Below are 17,309 nucleotides of genomic sequence, written 5' to 3'. Positions count from 1 at the left end.
CAAAACAGTAAATTTCTCTTCATAACTGGGCTTGATCCGTTTGATACCTTCTAGGAGACAGTTAACATCTTGCCACATAGAACTATAAACAGGAAACCCTGTAAATGGACATCCAGAAAGAGAAGATGAATTAACTGAATACGTAAAGTTAAGATTTTCTCAAATCCCTCTGGGTTCTTTTTATTGAGAAGTTGTCTTACTTTGCTACAATTTAATTTTAAAGGATCATCTTGAACTGGAGGAGATGGAACAACGGGAGAAGCTAAAACTGCTTTTTCTAATTCAGGGAGTAGAGCGTAGAGCTGGAGTATAGGCAATTCACAGCTGTGCTTCTGCTTACTCCACACCTATTGCCTTATGTTGCTCCATTTCTTTAGTCAATGGAAATTACATGATCTAAAGTATTCCAGAGAAAGAAGATATAAAAGGTCTTTCATAATTTTAGTAAGCAGACTTCTTCTGGTATCTCTACTACTTAAAACAGAATGTTAATGGGACAATCAAGCCAACACTTCTCTGTAGCCCGCCAAAGGACTACTAGACCTAAAGGATAAATCATGTAAACAGAAAATAAGGGAAAGGAAATAAAAATAACAAATATCAACCCCCTATACTATCTTTAGCATCTAAATGTGTTAAAGGATATCTGTGCTGAAGAGCCAGTCAGATAGAGAGGGAGACCCTAAGAGCAGACAGAACAGAACTCTAAAGTCAGGTGTGTGAAACAAAAGCATTTCTTCCATCACTCAGCACTGTAGTATTTCTCTCCCTTTCAGCTCCCTACTGCGCTACATTCAATAAATTGCAGCCATGTCTTCAGACTCTGAGATGGCCATCTTTGGGGAGGCAGCTCCTTACCTCCGAAAGTCTGAAAAGGAGAGAATTGAGGCCCAGAACAAGCCTTTTGATGCCAAGACATCAGTCTTTGTGGTACATCCTAAGGAATCCTATGTGAAAAGCACAATCCAGAGTAAAGAAGGAGGAAAGATCACGGTCAAGACTGAAGCAGGAGAGGTGGGTGAAAAACAAGGCTTAAAAACAGCATTTGATTGACAGTATTTGATGGACATTCTTAGCCAACACACATCTATCTCCCTTTTCCTTGGCAGACTCTGACTGTGAAGGAAGATCAAGTCTTTTCCATGAACCCTCCCAAATATGATAAAATTGAGGACATGGCCATGATGACCCACCTCCATGAACCTGCTGTGCTGTATAACCTCAAAGAGCGTTATGCAGCCTGGATGATCTACGTAAGTACCAGCAGCAGTCTTCCTGCAATAGATAGGAAGAACTGCTATGCTAAGCCAAGTGGAAGCCAGCTTGCTTTCTCCTTCCCTCACAGACTTACTCGGGTCTCTTCTGTGTCACTGTCAACCCCTACAAGTGGCTGCCAGTGTACAACCCGGAGGTGGTGTTGGCCTACCGAGGCAAAAAGCGCCAGGAGGCCCCTCCCCACATCTTCTCCATCTCTGACAATGCCTATCAGTTCATGTTAACTGGTGAGTGGCCCTATGTCCGTCACATTGATTAGAACAAAAATCCCCACAGTGTACTTATTGAGGAATATAGCAATGTTGTTAAGGACACCACAGAGCTGTAGCACAGAAAACTGGAGTAAATTAAATAGCAATTCATTTCCGGCTAAACTGAACCTGAAGCATGCATGGAGTTAGTTCTCAGGAGAGACAGAATATTTCAATAGACATCCTCTTTTTTTTTTACAAGTCAGAAATAATAACTTATGAAAAATATTGCATATTCTTATTCATTTTTGCACCTCTTTGCTTTAGCTAGAGAAAGACTGTTAAAAATCAAATCCAATGCATCTCTATGAAATCTTATTCTACCTTTCTTTAAAACTTGGACATTAAGAACACTTTTCCAAAACTTTTGACTCCTTATATTGTGAAGATTTCACCTATATCTTTTATAAGCTTTTTGCATAGTGTGACAGAAGCTATCAAAAACTGAGGATTAATTTTATTCCATAATAATGGCAATTATTCCACAGAGACTTTGAAAAAAACTTTGGGATTAGATGACAAGCCTTCAGCTGGGAGTGATCTAATGTATTGTGACATATGGACATTTCTTTCAGCTGTTTAATAGCAGTTAAGTGTTACTCAGGAGAACTACTAACAGTCTCCTCACTTCTGTGTCTTTCACAGATCGTGAGAATCAGTCAATCCTGATCACGTACGTACATTGCCTGCTCAGGTTCCTAATGGATTGCTCTGTGCCAAGGAACTGTATACCTGATTATATATTCTCTGGTTTGACAGTGGAGAATCCGGTGCAGGGAAGACTGTGAACACAAAGCGTGTCATCCAGTACTTTGCAACAATTGCAGCTAGTGGGGATAAGAAGAAGGAGGAACAGCCACAGCAGGCAGGAAAAATGCAGGTGAGTTCATAAGGACAGCAGCCAACAGCTGTCAGCTTTATTTATGAGCTATATCATTACAGTAAGATTTTTATCTTAGGGGACACTTGAGGATCAAATCATCAGTGCCAACCCACTGCTGGAAGCTTTTGGAAATGCCAAGACTGTGAGGAATGACAACTCCTCACGCTTTGTAAGTTGTTGTCTTGAACAAAATAACTTTTCTCTTACCAGCAATGACTCAGTGCAATGACTGGAATGTTCTTGTAATCAGAATTGGTAAAACATACCTAGATTGGCTGTTTTTCTTCTTTCAGGGTAAATTCATCAGAATCCATTTTGGTGCTACAGGGAAACTTGCTTCTGCTGACATTGAAACATGTAAGAGACTCTACTGGCCTGACAACAATCCTTCCTACCTTCCTCAGTTCTTATGCTAACTCTATTCTACCTTCCTTGCCAGATCTGCTGGAGAAGTCCAGAGTCACTTTCCAGCTCAAGGCAGAAAGAAGTTACCACATATTTTATCAAATCATGTCCAACAAGAAGCCAGAGCTAATTGGTAGGAAGAATCACTAACTTATCTGGAGGAAGTTCACTGAGCAACATTTAATTCCATTACATACTAACTACTTCTGATCTGTATGTGTTTTGTACTTGTTTTCAGAAATGCTACTGATTACCACCAATCCATATGACTATCATTATGTGAGTCAAGGTGAAATCAGTGTTCCCAGCATTGATGATCAGGAAGAGCTAATGGCCACAGATGTAAGTAATGTATAGAAACTTTATTAGGCAGATTCCAACCTCTAATAGACATGGTACTTACTTCAGCAACTCTTTTGTTAGAGTGCCATTGACATCCTGGGCTTCACTTCAGATGAAAAAACAGCCATTTACAAGCTGACTGGAGCTGTCATGCACTATGGAAACTTGAAGTTTAAGCAGAAGCAGCGTGAGGAGCAGGCAGAACCAGATGGCACAGAAGGTATTAGCATACAGTACACTGGATCACTCGCTAATATAAACAATAATTCTAAGCCAGATTCATTGATCTTTCTAGACTTTTCCCTAAATACTAGTATCGTAGAATATAAGCATATTCTAACTACATAACTCTTCTGAAAGATGACAACTTGGCAGAAGAGCATAGAGGTTGTTAGAGAAGAATTTTCTACAGCATCTAAATTACTTAACCCAGTGGGTTAATTCACACCAGTGTCAATGGTCTGATAGAAAGACAGTATGCTGGAGGGAGGGGAAATTTGCTTCCATTTCTGTCAACAGTGAGAAAGAAGGTTGACAGCCACACTGAACATGTGGCCCATTCTTAATGCTTGTGCAGAGTAGGTGTTAATTTTTGTTTTAATGATGGATGATAGAATATTTTGAACTATGAAAAGCATAAAGTAGTAGAGAATAAGGTCCAGTGGACACTAAACCAGACTGAGAGATAACTCAGAGCCATTCTGCTCATTAATTTTAAGCCCAGACAGCTGCTATCAGTTATAATCAGTTGTAGTCATCTCCCAAGGGTATTATTTTCAGATGAACAAAGCTAGAATCCTGAAACTGTTCTACTATAAGGTCTTTATTATGGAGAAAACTCATAGTGCCTATACTGTGCTATTTTATTTCATATGGGAGGTAAAAAAGAAATCTCAGCTAATACTACAATTGTGTTTCCTATATTCCCTGTTTTCTGTTGAGTTCTCTCACGTTTCCATGAATTACAAAAATAGATAAAATACAATGTTTATCAAGTTTGTTCTGCCTGGGATTTTTCAAAGGTGTATTCCTTTACACTTCATGGAAATATTTTCATGAAAACAAAGTTACTTGCTTATATTATAAAAAGCTGTGTACCATAGAGTTTTTTCCTTTCTTCAGAAATATTAAGGTGTAAATGAAAATGAATTCAAGGAATATAATAGCATTGAATCTGATAATGAAAAATAGTAGTAGTAGAATACGCTACAAATTATATGAATTAACTTATTTGAGCGATGTCAGGCATGCCATTTTGCTGATCACAGCCTGAAAGCATTTGAAGCATTGTATGTAATAATGAATCCATTTAAATCAGCTGTGTTGTAGGGACTCAAGTCAACATAAAAATCACTGAACTCTTCTGAGAATTACTTTGTGAACAAATTTCTCAGTGTGGCAAAGTCATCTTTTATTTTATTAGCTTTGTTTGCTCATAAAACTGAGAAAGGACTGTGACAGTTCATCTTTTCCATTTCCTGTCTACTCCATTTACTGTGCAATCCATCTATTTCTTTACTTATTTTTGAAGACATCGAGTAACACAGGCAACCTGTTCTAATACTCCATTTAAAATGTGGAACTACAAATATATTACTTCTTAATATTAACTCTTTATCTTGACCAAATTTGCCTTTTTTACTTGTTTTAAAAGAACAATAATGCCTGTAAGTGCCTTAAAAATTAATTATTTTGGCATTCAGTTGCTGACAAGGCTGCTTACCTGATGGGTCTGAATTCAGCTGACCTGCTCAAGGCCCTGTGCTACCCCCGAGTCAAGGTTGGGAATGAATATGTGACCAAAGGTCAAACCGTCCAGCAGGTAAAAATCAATGTCTGACAACCTGTGGCTTAAACTAAATTACCTGGAATGCCTCTTTTTCTCTGAATGATTACTAAAAGCCTTTTATCTTTGATTTAGGTATACAATGCAGTAGGTGCCCTGGCAAAGGCTGTCTTTGAGAAGATGTTCTTGTGGATGGTCATTCGCATCAACCAACAGCTGGACACCAAACAGCCCAGACAGTACTTCATTGGTGTCCTGGACATTGCTGGCTTTGAGATCTTTGATGTAAGAGCAAAGTTCTATTAACACAACTTTACAAGTAACTTAATGGAGTGGTGAAAGATTTAAGAAGTAATAACACATTTTTTGCAGAAATTAGTTTAATCCTTTCAGGTTACACCTAAAGAATCATGATACCCACAGACTTTTCATTGAGAATAGATTAGTGCGGCACATATGCTAATGGAAATGCATAAGAAGTGGGTTTTGGCAGTTTGAGATGACATTTAGTACCTAATACAAATTGTGAGTATGGAAGTGTGTACTCAGAAGGTTTGGGACACAACTGAAATCAGAGTTTGGAAATGCTGGATATATTGATGACTGAGGTCCCTCCCATAGGAGGCCCACTGTAGTAGATATCAAAACTGATAATCCCAAAATATTAAAAGGCCTCAAATTCTAGGGCTTAGAAACATGTTGATAAAGCTTAGCTTGCCAGTCGAGATGAGCTGATAGAAATTCTAAATTCCTAGCTGGGCAGAGGACTCACAGATTCACCCATAACTTGCTAAATCAAAAAAAAAAAAAAAAAAGATAACATTGCTCTTTATTTTCTTGAAATTACATGTAATCTCTGTTTGTAATTGTGCAGTTCAACAGCTTTGAGCAGCTCTGCATCAACTTCACCAATGAGAAACTGCAACAGTTTTTCAACCACCACATGTTCGTGCTGGAGCAGGAGGAGTACAAGAAGGAAGGAATTGAATGGGAGTTCATAGACTTTGGGATGGACCTTGCTGCCTGCATTGAGCTCATTGAGAAGGTATCACTCTAATTCAAAATGTCTAATACTTTCAGGAATTCATTACTTTCATATATAATGTAAGTCAAAAGTTTATATATGACACTGTATAGTTCTAGATTCTTTTACAATTTGCTTTGCTGGTCATAAATTGACTCTAGAAGAATCCTGTTTTGAAAAAGACAGAGAGCATTTATATTTTCCCACTCGGAAAGCTTGTTCTTTATCTGTAATTTTTTTCTACCTTCTCACCTGTCCTTCCTCCTTTCTTCTCTTCTATGTGCTGCTATTTCTTCTAGCCCATGGGCATCTTCTCCATCCTGGAAGAGGAGTGCATGTTCCCCAAGGCAACTGACATGTCTTTCAAAAACAAGCTCTATGACCAGCATCTGGGCAAGTCCAGCAACTTCCAGAAGCCCAAGCCTGCCAAAGGCAAGGCTGAAGCTCACTTCTCCCTAGTGCACTATGCTGGCACAGTGGACTACAACATTTCTGGCTGGCTTGACAAGAACAAGGACCCCCTGAATGAAACTGTTGTGGGGCTGTACCAGAAATCATCTCTGAAGACACTCGCTTTACTCTTTGCCTCTGTTGGAGGAGAGGCAGGTCAGTTCTCTAAAATTCATATTTTCATCTTTTTTTTTTTTAATGACTCTTCCAGAGCCATGAATATCAGCTGGAGAAGGTGGTTTTTCAACATGTTCTTAAGAAACTGCATACTGTTAAGAGTCTCAAATAGTTTGAATTTATTTAAAAAAGGATGAGATCAAATGTATCTCAGACTTCCCATGAGCCCTAGAATTCCAGTTCAGTGCATACGTTTGGACCTCTGTCTCTGGAGAACAAGTTTCTCTTTCTTTAGAATGATTGTTGACTCTGTGTGCCACTGCATCTTAGTTTCTTTGCTTAGCATGACTAATACATATGAGCAAGCTTTTTACTGTCTCACAGACAGGAAGATTGCATCTCAAAGTTGTAATACCATCTGTTTTTTGGTATTCTTCAGAGAGTGGTGGTGGTGGCAAGAAAGGGGGCAAGAAGAAAGGTTCTTCTTTCCAAACTGTTTCAGCTCTTTTCAGGGTAAGTTAATATCCCTTTCTATTCTGTATCAAAAACATCTTTTCAGCTATTCATAAAAGGGATGACTCCAAGTCAGCTGAGACCAATGAGAAGATACTTGTTGACTTAACTGTTCTTTGAATGTTGAAAAAACCACTTGAGTCAGATTCTAGTTTCATTTACTCACAAATACATTGGTAAGACGAAGCTCTTTTCCTATTTCCATGTCCCCTAGGACAGTGGTGGATCTGCCTGCCTGCCTGAGGGAATATCTAGTCTGGATCTGCACATCAGCTTGGCTTTCTATATCAAATTTATATAGAAATGCAAAGGCCATCTACCTTCCCACCAGTATATGGGGCTTTAGGCAATGGAGAGGCATCTATTTGGATTTCTGTAGCATCTAGCTACTGCCTGGCATTCCAGACAGGTTTTAAATTGCATAGAAGGGCCACCTCTCTAAACAGCCCTGCCACTGCTCCAAACCAAGGCTAAACTGAGAGCAGTTAGGTCCTACCCAGTAAAAAGAACTGCTAAAGTCAGTGCCAGTTCCTGAATTTCCCACAGAATGTGCTCTAGGGCCTATCACTTGCGCCTTTTATCTAAGAGCAGTGACCCCCCTTTCTCACCCAGCAGTAGCTATTTCTCATCCTCCTCTGCTCAATCATTGTCATATTTATCTTCACAAGTTGCACCCTTCCCTGTAATTTTGATCCTTGCCCCTTCACCTTTTTGTTCTGCCTACAGTTTTGTTTGCATTCTCAACAAAATTAAGTATCTTGTGCAGAGCTAGAGAGAGTCTAGTGATTGCAGAGAATCTTCTTCCAATGAGCATTTTGTCGTTTGGTACCCCAAACCTCTGGTGACCATTCTTTCATGAGTGTTGTCCAAGTGTATAGGTCTCTCTGTCTCATGAGAACACATTACATATTTCTTTTTTTTTTTTTTTTTTTTTTTTTTTTTTAGTTTTTCTGGTTTGTTTTTGTTTTGTTTTTTCTGTGCTCATCTGGTACAGAGGTAACATTTGATACGAAAAATGTTTGCCTGTGCTCTCACAGGAGAACCTAAACAAGCTGATGACCAATCTACGGAGTACTCACCCCCATTTTGTGCGCTGCATTATCCCCAATGAAACAAAAACACCTGGTAAGAAGACTAAGGAGAGGGAGATCTTATTGTGATGTAGTCATTATTCTTTGTGCTTTATTATAAAATATCAAATAATTGTCATATTCTTTTAGGTGCCATGGAGCATGAACTGGTGCTTCACCAGCTGCGCTGTAATGGTGTGCTAGAAGGAATTAGAATTTGCAGGAAGGGATTCCCCAGTAGAATCCTTTATGCAGATTTTAAACAGAGGTCAGAGCCCTTTCTGCTCTCCATCCTATCTTTACTACATGAGTTACAAATCTTACCTATTTTAACATTTGTGCTTATTTTATAATTCCTTAATTTTGTAATTAAAACTTGGACCAAATTGCTGGAATGTATAACCAAAGACAGCATGTGTGGCTGACAAAGGAAACATTTTTGAGAAATGAAGGGATAACTCAGGTGCCCTCACTGATTTTTTGCTCACCAAACAACTGAACCTCGCCAGTGTCTCTAACTAGGGAAGCACACTGGAGCTACACAACATTCTAGCTATGTAATTTTTGTATGAGAATTTTTGTAGGTTCTTAGGTTTCTCAAGTTGCCCCCCCCCAATTTGTTTTTTAAAGCTTGGGAGCACTGGTTGGGTATCTGCTGCTAGTGTTAATGGAAGTTCATTTCTTGCGAGGTATATAATGTCATTGTTCCTGTCTAGCAATTTTCTGTTCAAGAATGAAAGCATGGCTTAATACAAAAGGATATCAGAATGGAATGCCTGGAGATCAGTATCTTCTTTCCATCTACAATTGTTCACTAAACGCAGTGAAAGCTTCCTTAATTTTGTCATTAGAATTCATTTCACTATGAATATCATGTTTAGACAAGGGATGGAAGTCTAAGTTCCTCAGCTTCATTCTACTGCGAAGAATGCCGCTAATTTAACTAGCTAGTATAAGCTTATGACTTCAGATTTAGTCAGTCTGTGTTAATTCATATTCCTTTTCATTCTGCAGGTACAAGGTGCTTAATGCAAGTGCTATCCCAGAGGGACAGTTCATTGACAGCAAGAAGGCTTCTGAGAAGCTCCTTGGCTCCATTGATGTGGACCACACCCAGTACAAATTTGGTCACACCAAAGTACAAACACTCCTTGACTCATGTAGTGTGTGCCTGTGCTTTGCACAACCTGACAGTGATATGCTGCAATGCTCCCTTTCTCTAGGTGTTCTTCAAAGCGGGGCTGCTGGGACTCCTGGAGGAGATGAGAGATGAAAAGCTGGCACAGCTCATCACTCGTACACAGGCCAGATGCAGGGGCTTTCTGATGAGAGTGGAGTATCAGAGAATGGTGGAGAGGAGGTAGACATTTCTCAACTTTCATTAAAGACACCATACTTCAAAGAAAGTGTCTACGCTAATCAGCACCCAAAATATTCAATGTACATTTTAATTATGCTTCAGGGAATCCATCTTCTGCATCCAGTACAATGTTCGTTCATTCATGAATGTCAAGCATTGGTCATGGATGAAGTTGTTCTTCAAGATCAAACCATTACTGAAAAGTGCAGAGTCTGAGAAGGAAATGGCCACCATGAAGGAAGAATTTGAGAAAACCAAGGAAGAGCTTGCAAAGTCTGAGGCAAAGAGGAAGGAGCTGGAGGAGAAAATGGTGTCCCTCCTGCAGGAGAAAAATGATCTGCAGCTCCAAGTGCAGTCTGTGAGTATTATTAGTATTTTTTTTTTGCCAGGTGAAAATAAGTAAGATCTAAGACAGAGGAGTTAGTCTCAAAGTCTCTCAAAGTCTCAAACTGCACCCTAACCTTCCTTACAAAATTTCTAAGCTGAATCTTGTGTGACTAAAGGTAAAATCCAGACCACCTGCTTTGGGCATTCAGTGTCACCATTGCAAGGTGGGGCTCCAGCTTGAGAATGACTTCTAAGTGTTAGAGAAATGTACATGTAAGCACAAAGACTATGTAAACGTATTCCATGAGATCACATTATACCATTGGCCATTTAGTGTATACAGTAAATGGAATATGGAGAGATACTCAATTGACTATCCACTCTCTCTTAGTTTATTTGCCTAAATAAAGGTCATTAGAGACACTTCTTATGACACATATCTCACCTGTCCTCCTGCAGCTTCTCCTCCAAGAAGACACACCCTGTACATCATGAAACACAACTGCCAATCCTGTGTGTGTCTCCAATGCCCTCTGGAATCTCAAAAGTTTCTGCAACATTAGGGCAATACTATTGTGCTTCTAGGTGTGCACTTCACAGTTTTAAAATCCAGCCAGATTAAAATGGACATTACCAATTACATTCAGATTATGTACTGACATGCCTGGATTAATTCTAATTTAGTATTACCAAGAAGAATTTTTAGGGAGACTTTATATATATACATATATGTGCCATTATATTCAGTTATTCACTTTCAAGAAAATGAATAAAAATGCTTAGTAAAAGAATTATTTTTACATATCTAGAAATATTACATATGAATGGAGCTAGACACAATATTTGATAATGAGAAGAATCTAAAAAACTGAAAAGAATAAAAATTGATTTAGAAGACACTGTACAGTAATACTGTCCGCAAAATAATAATAAATTATAATTCCATTTTTATTTTTCAGCTTTAAATAATATTTTCTATTCAGTGTCTGCCAAACCTAGAAGTTACCCAACAAAATTATGTTTACCCAACAGGAAGCTGATGCATTAGCTGATGCAGAGGAAAGATGTGACCAGCTGATCAAAACCAAAATCCAACTCGAAGCCAAAGTTAAGGAGGTGACCGAAAGGGCCGAGGACGAGGAGGAAATCAATGCTGAGCTGACAGCCAAGAAGAGGAAACTGGAGGACGAATGCTCAGAGCTGAAGAAAGATATTGATGACCTGGAGTTAACGCTGGCCAAAGTTGAGAAGGAAAAACATGCCACCGAAAACAAGGTATAGCAGAGAACCCATCACTCTCGCTCCAGAAATCAGTGCTGTGCTGGTACAGCACGCTTGTAGCTACTTCCTTTAATTACCCCCTGCTCCCTTTTTCTCACAGGTCAAAAACCTCACTGAGGAGATGGCGGCCCTGGACGAGAACATTGCCAAGCTGACAAAAGAGAAGAAAGCCCTCCAAGAGGCCCACCAGCAGACTCTGGATGACCTGCAGGCAGAAGAGGACAAAGTCAATACGCTGACCAAAGCCAAAACCAAGCTGGAGCAGCAAGTGGACGATGTAAGCCCAAATATACACTCAGCAAGAACAGGACAGTTGTTTAGGTAGACCTGGCTGGCAGAGCACTCATGACCTTGTTCTGTTTAGCTCGAAGGGTCCCTGGAGCAAGAGAAGAAACTGCGCATGGACCTTGAGAGAGCCAAGAGGAAACTCGAGGGAGACCTGAAGCTGGCTCACGATACCATAATGGATTTGGAAAATGATAAGCAGCAGCTGGATGAGAAACTGAAGAAGTAAGTGTGGCTGTGGGGCACCTTTGTACTGTTCAAGTGCATACATGTTTTTTGCTGGGCACTAACATGGTTTGCTTTGTGCAAAGGAAAGATTTTGAAATCAGCCAGATCCAGAGCAAAATTGAGGATGAGCAAGCCCTGGGCATGCAATTACAGAAGAAGATCAAGGAGCTGCAGGCAAGTCTTTGTTCCTTGCCTTCTCTCACACCATCAGAGGTCAGGCAGGGGCAGGGCATGGGTGTGAATGGTGCCTAATGTTCTCCAGGCCCGAATTGAGGAACTGGAGGAGGAAATTGAGGCCGAGCGGACCTCTCGGGCCAAAGCAGAGAAGCATCGGGCTGACCTCTCCAGGGAGCTAGAGGAGATCAGTGAGCGCCTGGAAGAAGCAGGGGGAGCTACAGCAGCTCAGATTGAGGTGAACAAGAAGCGTGAGGCAGAATTTCAGAAGATGCGCCGGGACCTGGAGGAGGCCACTCTGCAGCATGAAGCCACAGCTGCTGCCCTGCGGAAGAAGCATGCGGACAGCACAGCGGAGTTCGGGGAGCAAATAGACAACCTTCAGCGCGTCAAGCAGAAGCTGGAGAAGGAGAAGAGTGAGCTGAAGATGGAGATTGACGACTTGGCCAGTAACATGGAGTCTGTCTCCAAGGCCAAGGTATAGAGTACATTTTATAGGCACGTTGCCCCAAATGGCACTTCCTCTTTTGTGCATGTCACTATAGCTAGTGTGTAATAAATGTCCTAGCCTTCTGTTTGTTGACATATAGGCAAATTTAGAGAAGATGTGCCGTTCACTGGAAGACCAATTGAGTGAGGTTAAGACAAAAGAGGAGGAGCATCAGCGCATGATCAATGATGTCAATGCTCAAAGAGCTCGTTTGCAGACAGAAGCAGGTAAGATATCCACATCTCTGATGTGCAGATAGAACAATGGCAGAGGACAAATGAAGAAATAAGTCTTCTAGGCAAATGGACACTCCTCTCTACTGCAATGAGATAAGATCATAAGCTTCTGCAAGCTCCACTGAATATCTAGGTACATAGCTAGAAATGAATATATTACTGTCATCAACAGAAAAATTCTGTCTGCAAACTTTTCAGGTGAATATTCACGCCAGGTGGAGGAGAAAGATGCTCTGATTTCTCAGCTGTCAAGAGGCAAGCAGGCATTCACCCAACAAATTGAAGAACTCAAGAGGCATTTAGAGGAAGAAATAAAGGTGAGAGCACTTTCCAAAACCTGTCTTTAGAGTACTTTTCCTACTGTCTAAGTGATGCCTCAGCCACTGTAATATGGAATTACAGAACCATCATGATGAGACGGAGGAAAAGCCCCACTTAAGTAATCCCATGCAAGCCTTTTGATGGTGGCTTTGCTTCCTGCTCTCTCTAGTCTATCCATTAATTCTTTTGAAAGTTCCCAGCTCTTCCTTGCTCATCCAGTAGACTGTCACCATGCCCATAGAAGAATAGTCCAGTGCCTGATAACTTTTCCCTCGGGGGATTTCCCACAATACAGCTACTCCTTGTCTCAATCCCATTGTCCTCCCAGGCCAAGAATGCCCTGGCCCACGCCTTGCAGTCTGCACGCCATGACTGTGACTTGCTCCGGGAGCAATATGAGGAGGAGCAGGAAGCCAAGGGTGAGCTTCAGCGCACCTTGTCCAAGGCCAACAGTGAAGTGGCCCAGTGGAGAACCAAATACGAGACGGACGCCATTCAGCGCACGGAGGAACTAGAGGAGGCCAAGTATGTGGGGAAGATGGGGAAGGCTAGCAGAGGCTAACGGGGAAGCTGCAAGAGACCACGGAGATATTGCCAGGAAGAGGCCAATGCTGTGTTTTGGGGTGGTGTGGCAGCAAGTGGAAAAACATATCTTATAGATGATGTGGGTTGGCAAATGCAACAACGCTCATGAGATGGAGGATGGCAGAGGGAGGCCGTGTAGGTGTGCACAGAGGGCAGATATAATGATTGGCTGAGAGAGCTCCTGTGCTGTGCGCGAATGGGGATCTCTCATTGCCAAGTGTGCTGCTGTGAAAAACACACCAGCTGAGCTCCACAGGCTCCCCTACACTTCCTCACTGAGAGTTGTGCTTATCATCTCCCAGGAAGAAGCTGGCACAGCGCCTGCAGGAAGCAGAGGAGCACGTTGAAGCCGTGAATGCGAAATGTGCCTCCCTGGAAAAGACAAAGCAGCGGCTGCAGAATGAAGTGGAGGACCTGATGATAGATGTGGAGAGGTCAAATGCTGCTTGCGCAGCTCTGGACAAGAAGCAGAAGAATTTTGACAAGGTAACCCAGGCTCCAGCCTTGTGGTCTGGGGACAGAGCGTCTCCTCATGACTGCCACACTCATACTGCGGCCCTGTTGCTCTTCAGATCCTGGCAGAGTGGAAGCAGAAGTATGAGGAAACGCAGGCTGAGCTGGAAGCCTCCCAGAAGGAGTCTCGCTCTCTCAGCACGGAGCTGTTTAAGATGAAGAATGCCTACGAGGAGTCTTTGGACCACCTGGAAACCCTGAAGCGCGAGAACAAGAACTTGCAGCGTAAGTCCCGGGTGCTCTGCTCCTGCCAGGGCTTTCTCACAAGCTTCTCTATCCACCACATCAATGGCTCCATGCCCACAAGATTGTAAGGGTGCCTGTCACCTTCCTGTGGTAGGACATTTCCCCCATGCCCAGTGCCTGACCCTGCCATTTGTCTCTGTCCTTACAGAGGAGATTGGTGACCTCACAGAGCAGATTGCAGAGGGAGGAAAGGCCATTCATGAGCTGGAGAAAGTGAAGAAGCAGATTGAGCAGGAGAAATCTGAAATCCAGGCTGCTCTGGAGGAAGCTGAGGTACATCCATCCTTTCTTGCTTTTTCCCTTACTGCCCAGAAAGCTTAGAAATCATTTGTGAAACAATGACTGGGAGGATAATTTCCAGACCCAGAAAGCATGGAATTTCAAGAATCATTAAAGCCTTTGAATGCAGAAGAATCCTTTTCTTTTTCTGTGCTAGTGTCAGACCTGAAGCTATGCATTATTTTTCAAGAGATGAGTTAATGTACATGACCTCAGAATTTATGTTGTTAATTTAATTTTGTGGGGTGGTTTTGTTCCTTTTCAGGCCTCCCTAGAACATGAGGAGGGGAAGATCCTGCGCCTCCAGCTGGAGCTCAACCAGATCAAGTCTGAGATTGACAGGAAGATAGCAGAAAAAGATGAGGAAATTGAGCAGCTGAAGAGAAACCATCTCCGAGTTGTGGAGTCCATGCAGAGCACACTGGATGCAGAGATCAGGAGCAGGAATGAAGCCCTGCGGCTGAAGAAGAAGATGGAGGGAGACCTGAATGAAATGGAGATCCAGCTGAGCCATGCCAACCGTGTGGCAGCAGAGGCGCAGAAGAACCTGAGAAACACACAGGCGGTGCTCAAGGTCCATTTAAAAAAATGATACACATGGAACAATGGCTTAGCTTATGTTTATAATGCTCAGGATTGTTAAGAGTCCTTTTTAATCTCTCTTGCCTGTCTTACAGGATACTCAGATACACTTGGACGATGCTCTCAGGACGCAGGAGGATCTGAAGGAGCAGATGGCCATGGTGGAGCGCAGAGCAAACCTGTTGCAGGCTGAAGTTGAGGAGCTACGGGCAGCCCTGGAGCAGACGGAGCGGTCAAGGAAAGTGGCCGAGCAGGAGTTGTTGGATGCAAGTGAGCGTGTGCAACTACTTCATACTCAGGTCAGTGTATAAATATATATAATATTGAAACTTATGTTGATAATTACATTTAACATTGACAGTATTAGTGGGCTCATGTTTTGTTATTAATATCCTTTAGCAAGGTCATTATAAGTGATCCGTGGTACCATTTAAATTCTTTTACTGACCTTATTTGAAAATTATACATCTTTATAAGACTAAACGTCTTCTCTGTTTTCTCACAAACTACGGGAGGAAAGGTTATGTAGGACGTTCTTTAAGTATTGAAGTGCATCATAGCTGAGATAGTAATGACCTACAACGGCAACTGCTATAGAAGGGAATACTATGTGACCTGACGGAATTCTTTACACTAAAATACAGAATGTATGCAATGTTTTTGATCTGCTATTATGAGCTAATAAATATAAATATGTAATGCTGTTTGCACAGAACACCAGCTTGATCAACACCAAAAAGAAGCTGGAGATGGACATTGCCCAAATCCAGAGTGAAATGGAGGAGACAGTCCAGGAAGCCCGCAATGCTGAAGAGAAGGCCAAGAAGGCCATCACAGATGTGAGCTGGGGGTTCCTTCCCTTGCTGGTGGTGAGTGGATTCTGCCCCAGTATGTCTCGCATCCCAAACTGCGGCTGTTCCTTTGCTCTCCAGGCGGCCATGATGGCAGAAGAGCTGAAGAAGGAGCAGGACACCAGCGCCCACCTGGAGAGGATGAAGAAGAACTTGGAGCAGACAGTGAAGGACCTGCAGCACCGTCTGGATGAGGCTGAGCAGCTGGCACTGAAAGGAGGCAAGAAGCAAATCCAGAAGCTGGAGGCCAGGGTGTGTAGAGCTGCTGTTTGTGCATCAGGGACCACGTCCCATGAGGCACCACCAGGGGAGCTCCAAGGCTGGGCTTCTCATTGCAGGTGAGAGAGCTGGAAGGGGAGGTTGATTCTGAGCAGAAGCGCAGCGCTGAAGCCGTGAAGGGTGTGCGCAAATATGAGAGGAGAGTGAAGGAGCTGACCTACCAGGTAAGGCAGGAATCCTTATTGCACTGCCTTACCCTTTACCTAGGAAGTCAAAATGTTTGCACTTTGCCTTCTAGTGTTGTTTCTTTCTGTTCTTTTCAATCTTTTGAAAATCCAGCTAACAAAATTATCACCCCGTCTAGTCTAACTGGACAGCAATGTTCTATGAAGAACGTTACTCTGTTTCACAGAGAGTTTAGAGAGGTGTTTGTTTTGTTTTGTTTTGTTTTGTTTTGTTTTGTTTTGTTTTTCCCCAGTCTGAGGAAGACCGGAAGAATATTCTCAGACTCCAGGATCTGGTAGATAAACTGCAGATGAAGGTGAAATCCTACAAGAGGCAAGCTGAGGAGGCTGTAAGTATTGCTTTGTGCACAGTCAGCCTTCCTCGTGGTGGAGGTGAAATTCTCCATTGGCCTTTTCTCCTGTTCAGCTTTTTGAACCCTTGAATTTTCTTTGGTTGTTTTGTGGCTACGAGACAATGAGAACTGCTGCTTTTGAGAGGGATTTGCCTTGTTGTTCTTCTCAAATCCTCACTCACGTTCTCTTTCCTCCTTCCTTCCCTAACCTGGGTGTCAGAGGCAGCTGATAGTCTGCCTTTCCTGGTCTCTGTCATGGACAAGTATGTAAAGTTGTCATGGCCTTTTTGATAGCCTAGTACTGTCTTCTCTTCAGATACACTCAATATTCTGAGCAGCTTCCTACCTCACTGTCTGGAACCTGCTCTGCTTGCATAGCTGTAGATTTTGAATTTTTTTCTGGCCAAATCTCTGTTATTAAATTTCTTGATAAATCTTAAGCATCATTTGTCACTATTGTGCTTCTTATAACTCCCTCTTCCCCTACAGGAGGAGCTGTCCAATGTCAACCTCTCCAAATTCCGCAAGATCCAGCACGAGCTGGAGGAAGCTGAGGAGCGGGCTGACATTGCAGAGTCGCAGGTCAACAAGCTCCGAGCCAAGAGCCGAGAGTTTCATAAAAAGATAGAGGAGGAATGA

General features: G+C 42.1%; 1 protein-coding gene across 3 annotated transcripts; it reads left to right on the top strand.

Moving 5' to 3' along the window:
• Positions 1 to 810: 810 nt before the first annotated feature.
• Positions 811 to 17,309, top strand: LOC134149161 (myosin heavy chain, skeletal muscle, adult-like). 3 transcript variants are annotated; one of them, XM_062592050.1, is made up of 38 exons: positions 811 to 1,014; positions 1,110 to 1,253; positions 1,346 to 1,502; positions 2,172 to 2,199; positions 2,286 to 2,391; positions 2,486 to 2,578; positions 2,703 to 2,766; positions 2,849 to 2,947; positions 3,053 to 3,156; positions 3,238 to 3,376; positions 4,860 to 4,978; positions 5,078 to 5,227; positions 5,817 to 5,987; positions 6,266 to 6,572; positions 6,973 to 7,046; positions 8,084 to 8,171; positions 8,267 to 8,384; positions 9,131 to 9,254; positions 9,340 to 9,476; positions 9,579 to 9,834; positions 10,836 to 11,078; positions 11,185 to 11,361; positions 11,449 to 11,594; positions 11,681 to 11,771; positions 11,860 to 12,249; positions 12,362 to 12,488; positions 12,696 to 12,814; positions 13,147 to 13,343; positions 13,706 to 13,889; positions 13,976 to 14,141; positions 14,311 to 14,435; positions 14,707 to 15,015; positions 15,119 to 15,322; positions 15,737 to 15,862; positions 15,956 to 16,126; positions 16,213 to 16,317; positions 16,572 to 16,667; positions 17,160 to 17,309. In XM_062592050.1, exons 1-38 carry the CDS (start codon positions 811 to 813, stop codon positions 17,307 to 17,309), a joined length of 5,808 nt encoding a protein of 1,935 aa, XP_062448034.1. The 3 variants fall into 3 exon arrangements, with proteins under 3 accessions (XP_062448034.1, XP_062448032.1, XP_062448033.1); XM_062592048.1 differs by having other exon boundaries at positions 2,286 to 2,406; XM_062592049.1 differs by having other exon boundaries at positions 2,286 to 2,406; positions 6,266 to 6,576; positions 6,977 to 7,046.

This window comes from Rhea pennata, chromosome 19 (genome assembly GCF_028389875.1).
Source record: "Rhea pennata isolate bPtePen1 chromosome 19, bPtePen1.pri, whole genome shotgun sequence".
Lineage (NCBI taxonomy): Eukaryota > Metazoa > Chordata > Aves > Rheiformes > Rheidae > Rhea > Rhea pennata.
The sequence above is the reverse complement of the archived record's forward strand: the minus strand, read 5'-3'. Positions and strand labels throughout refer to the sequence as shown.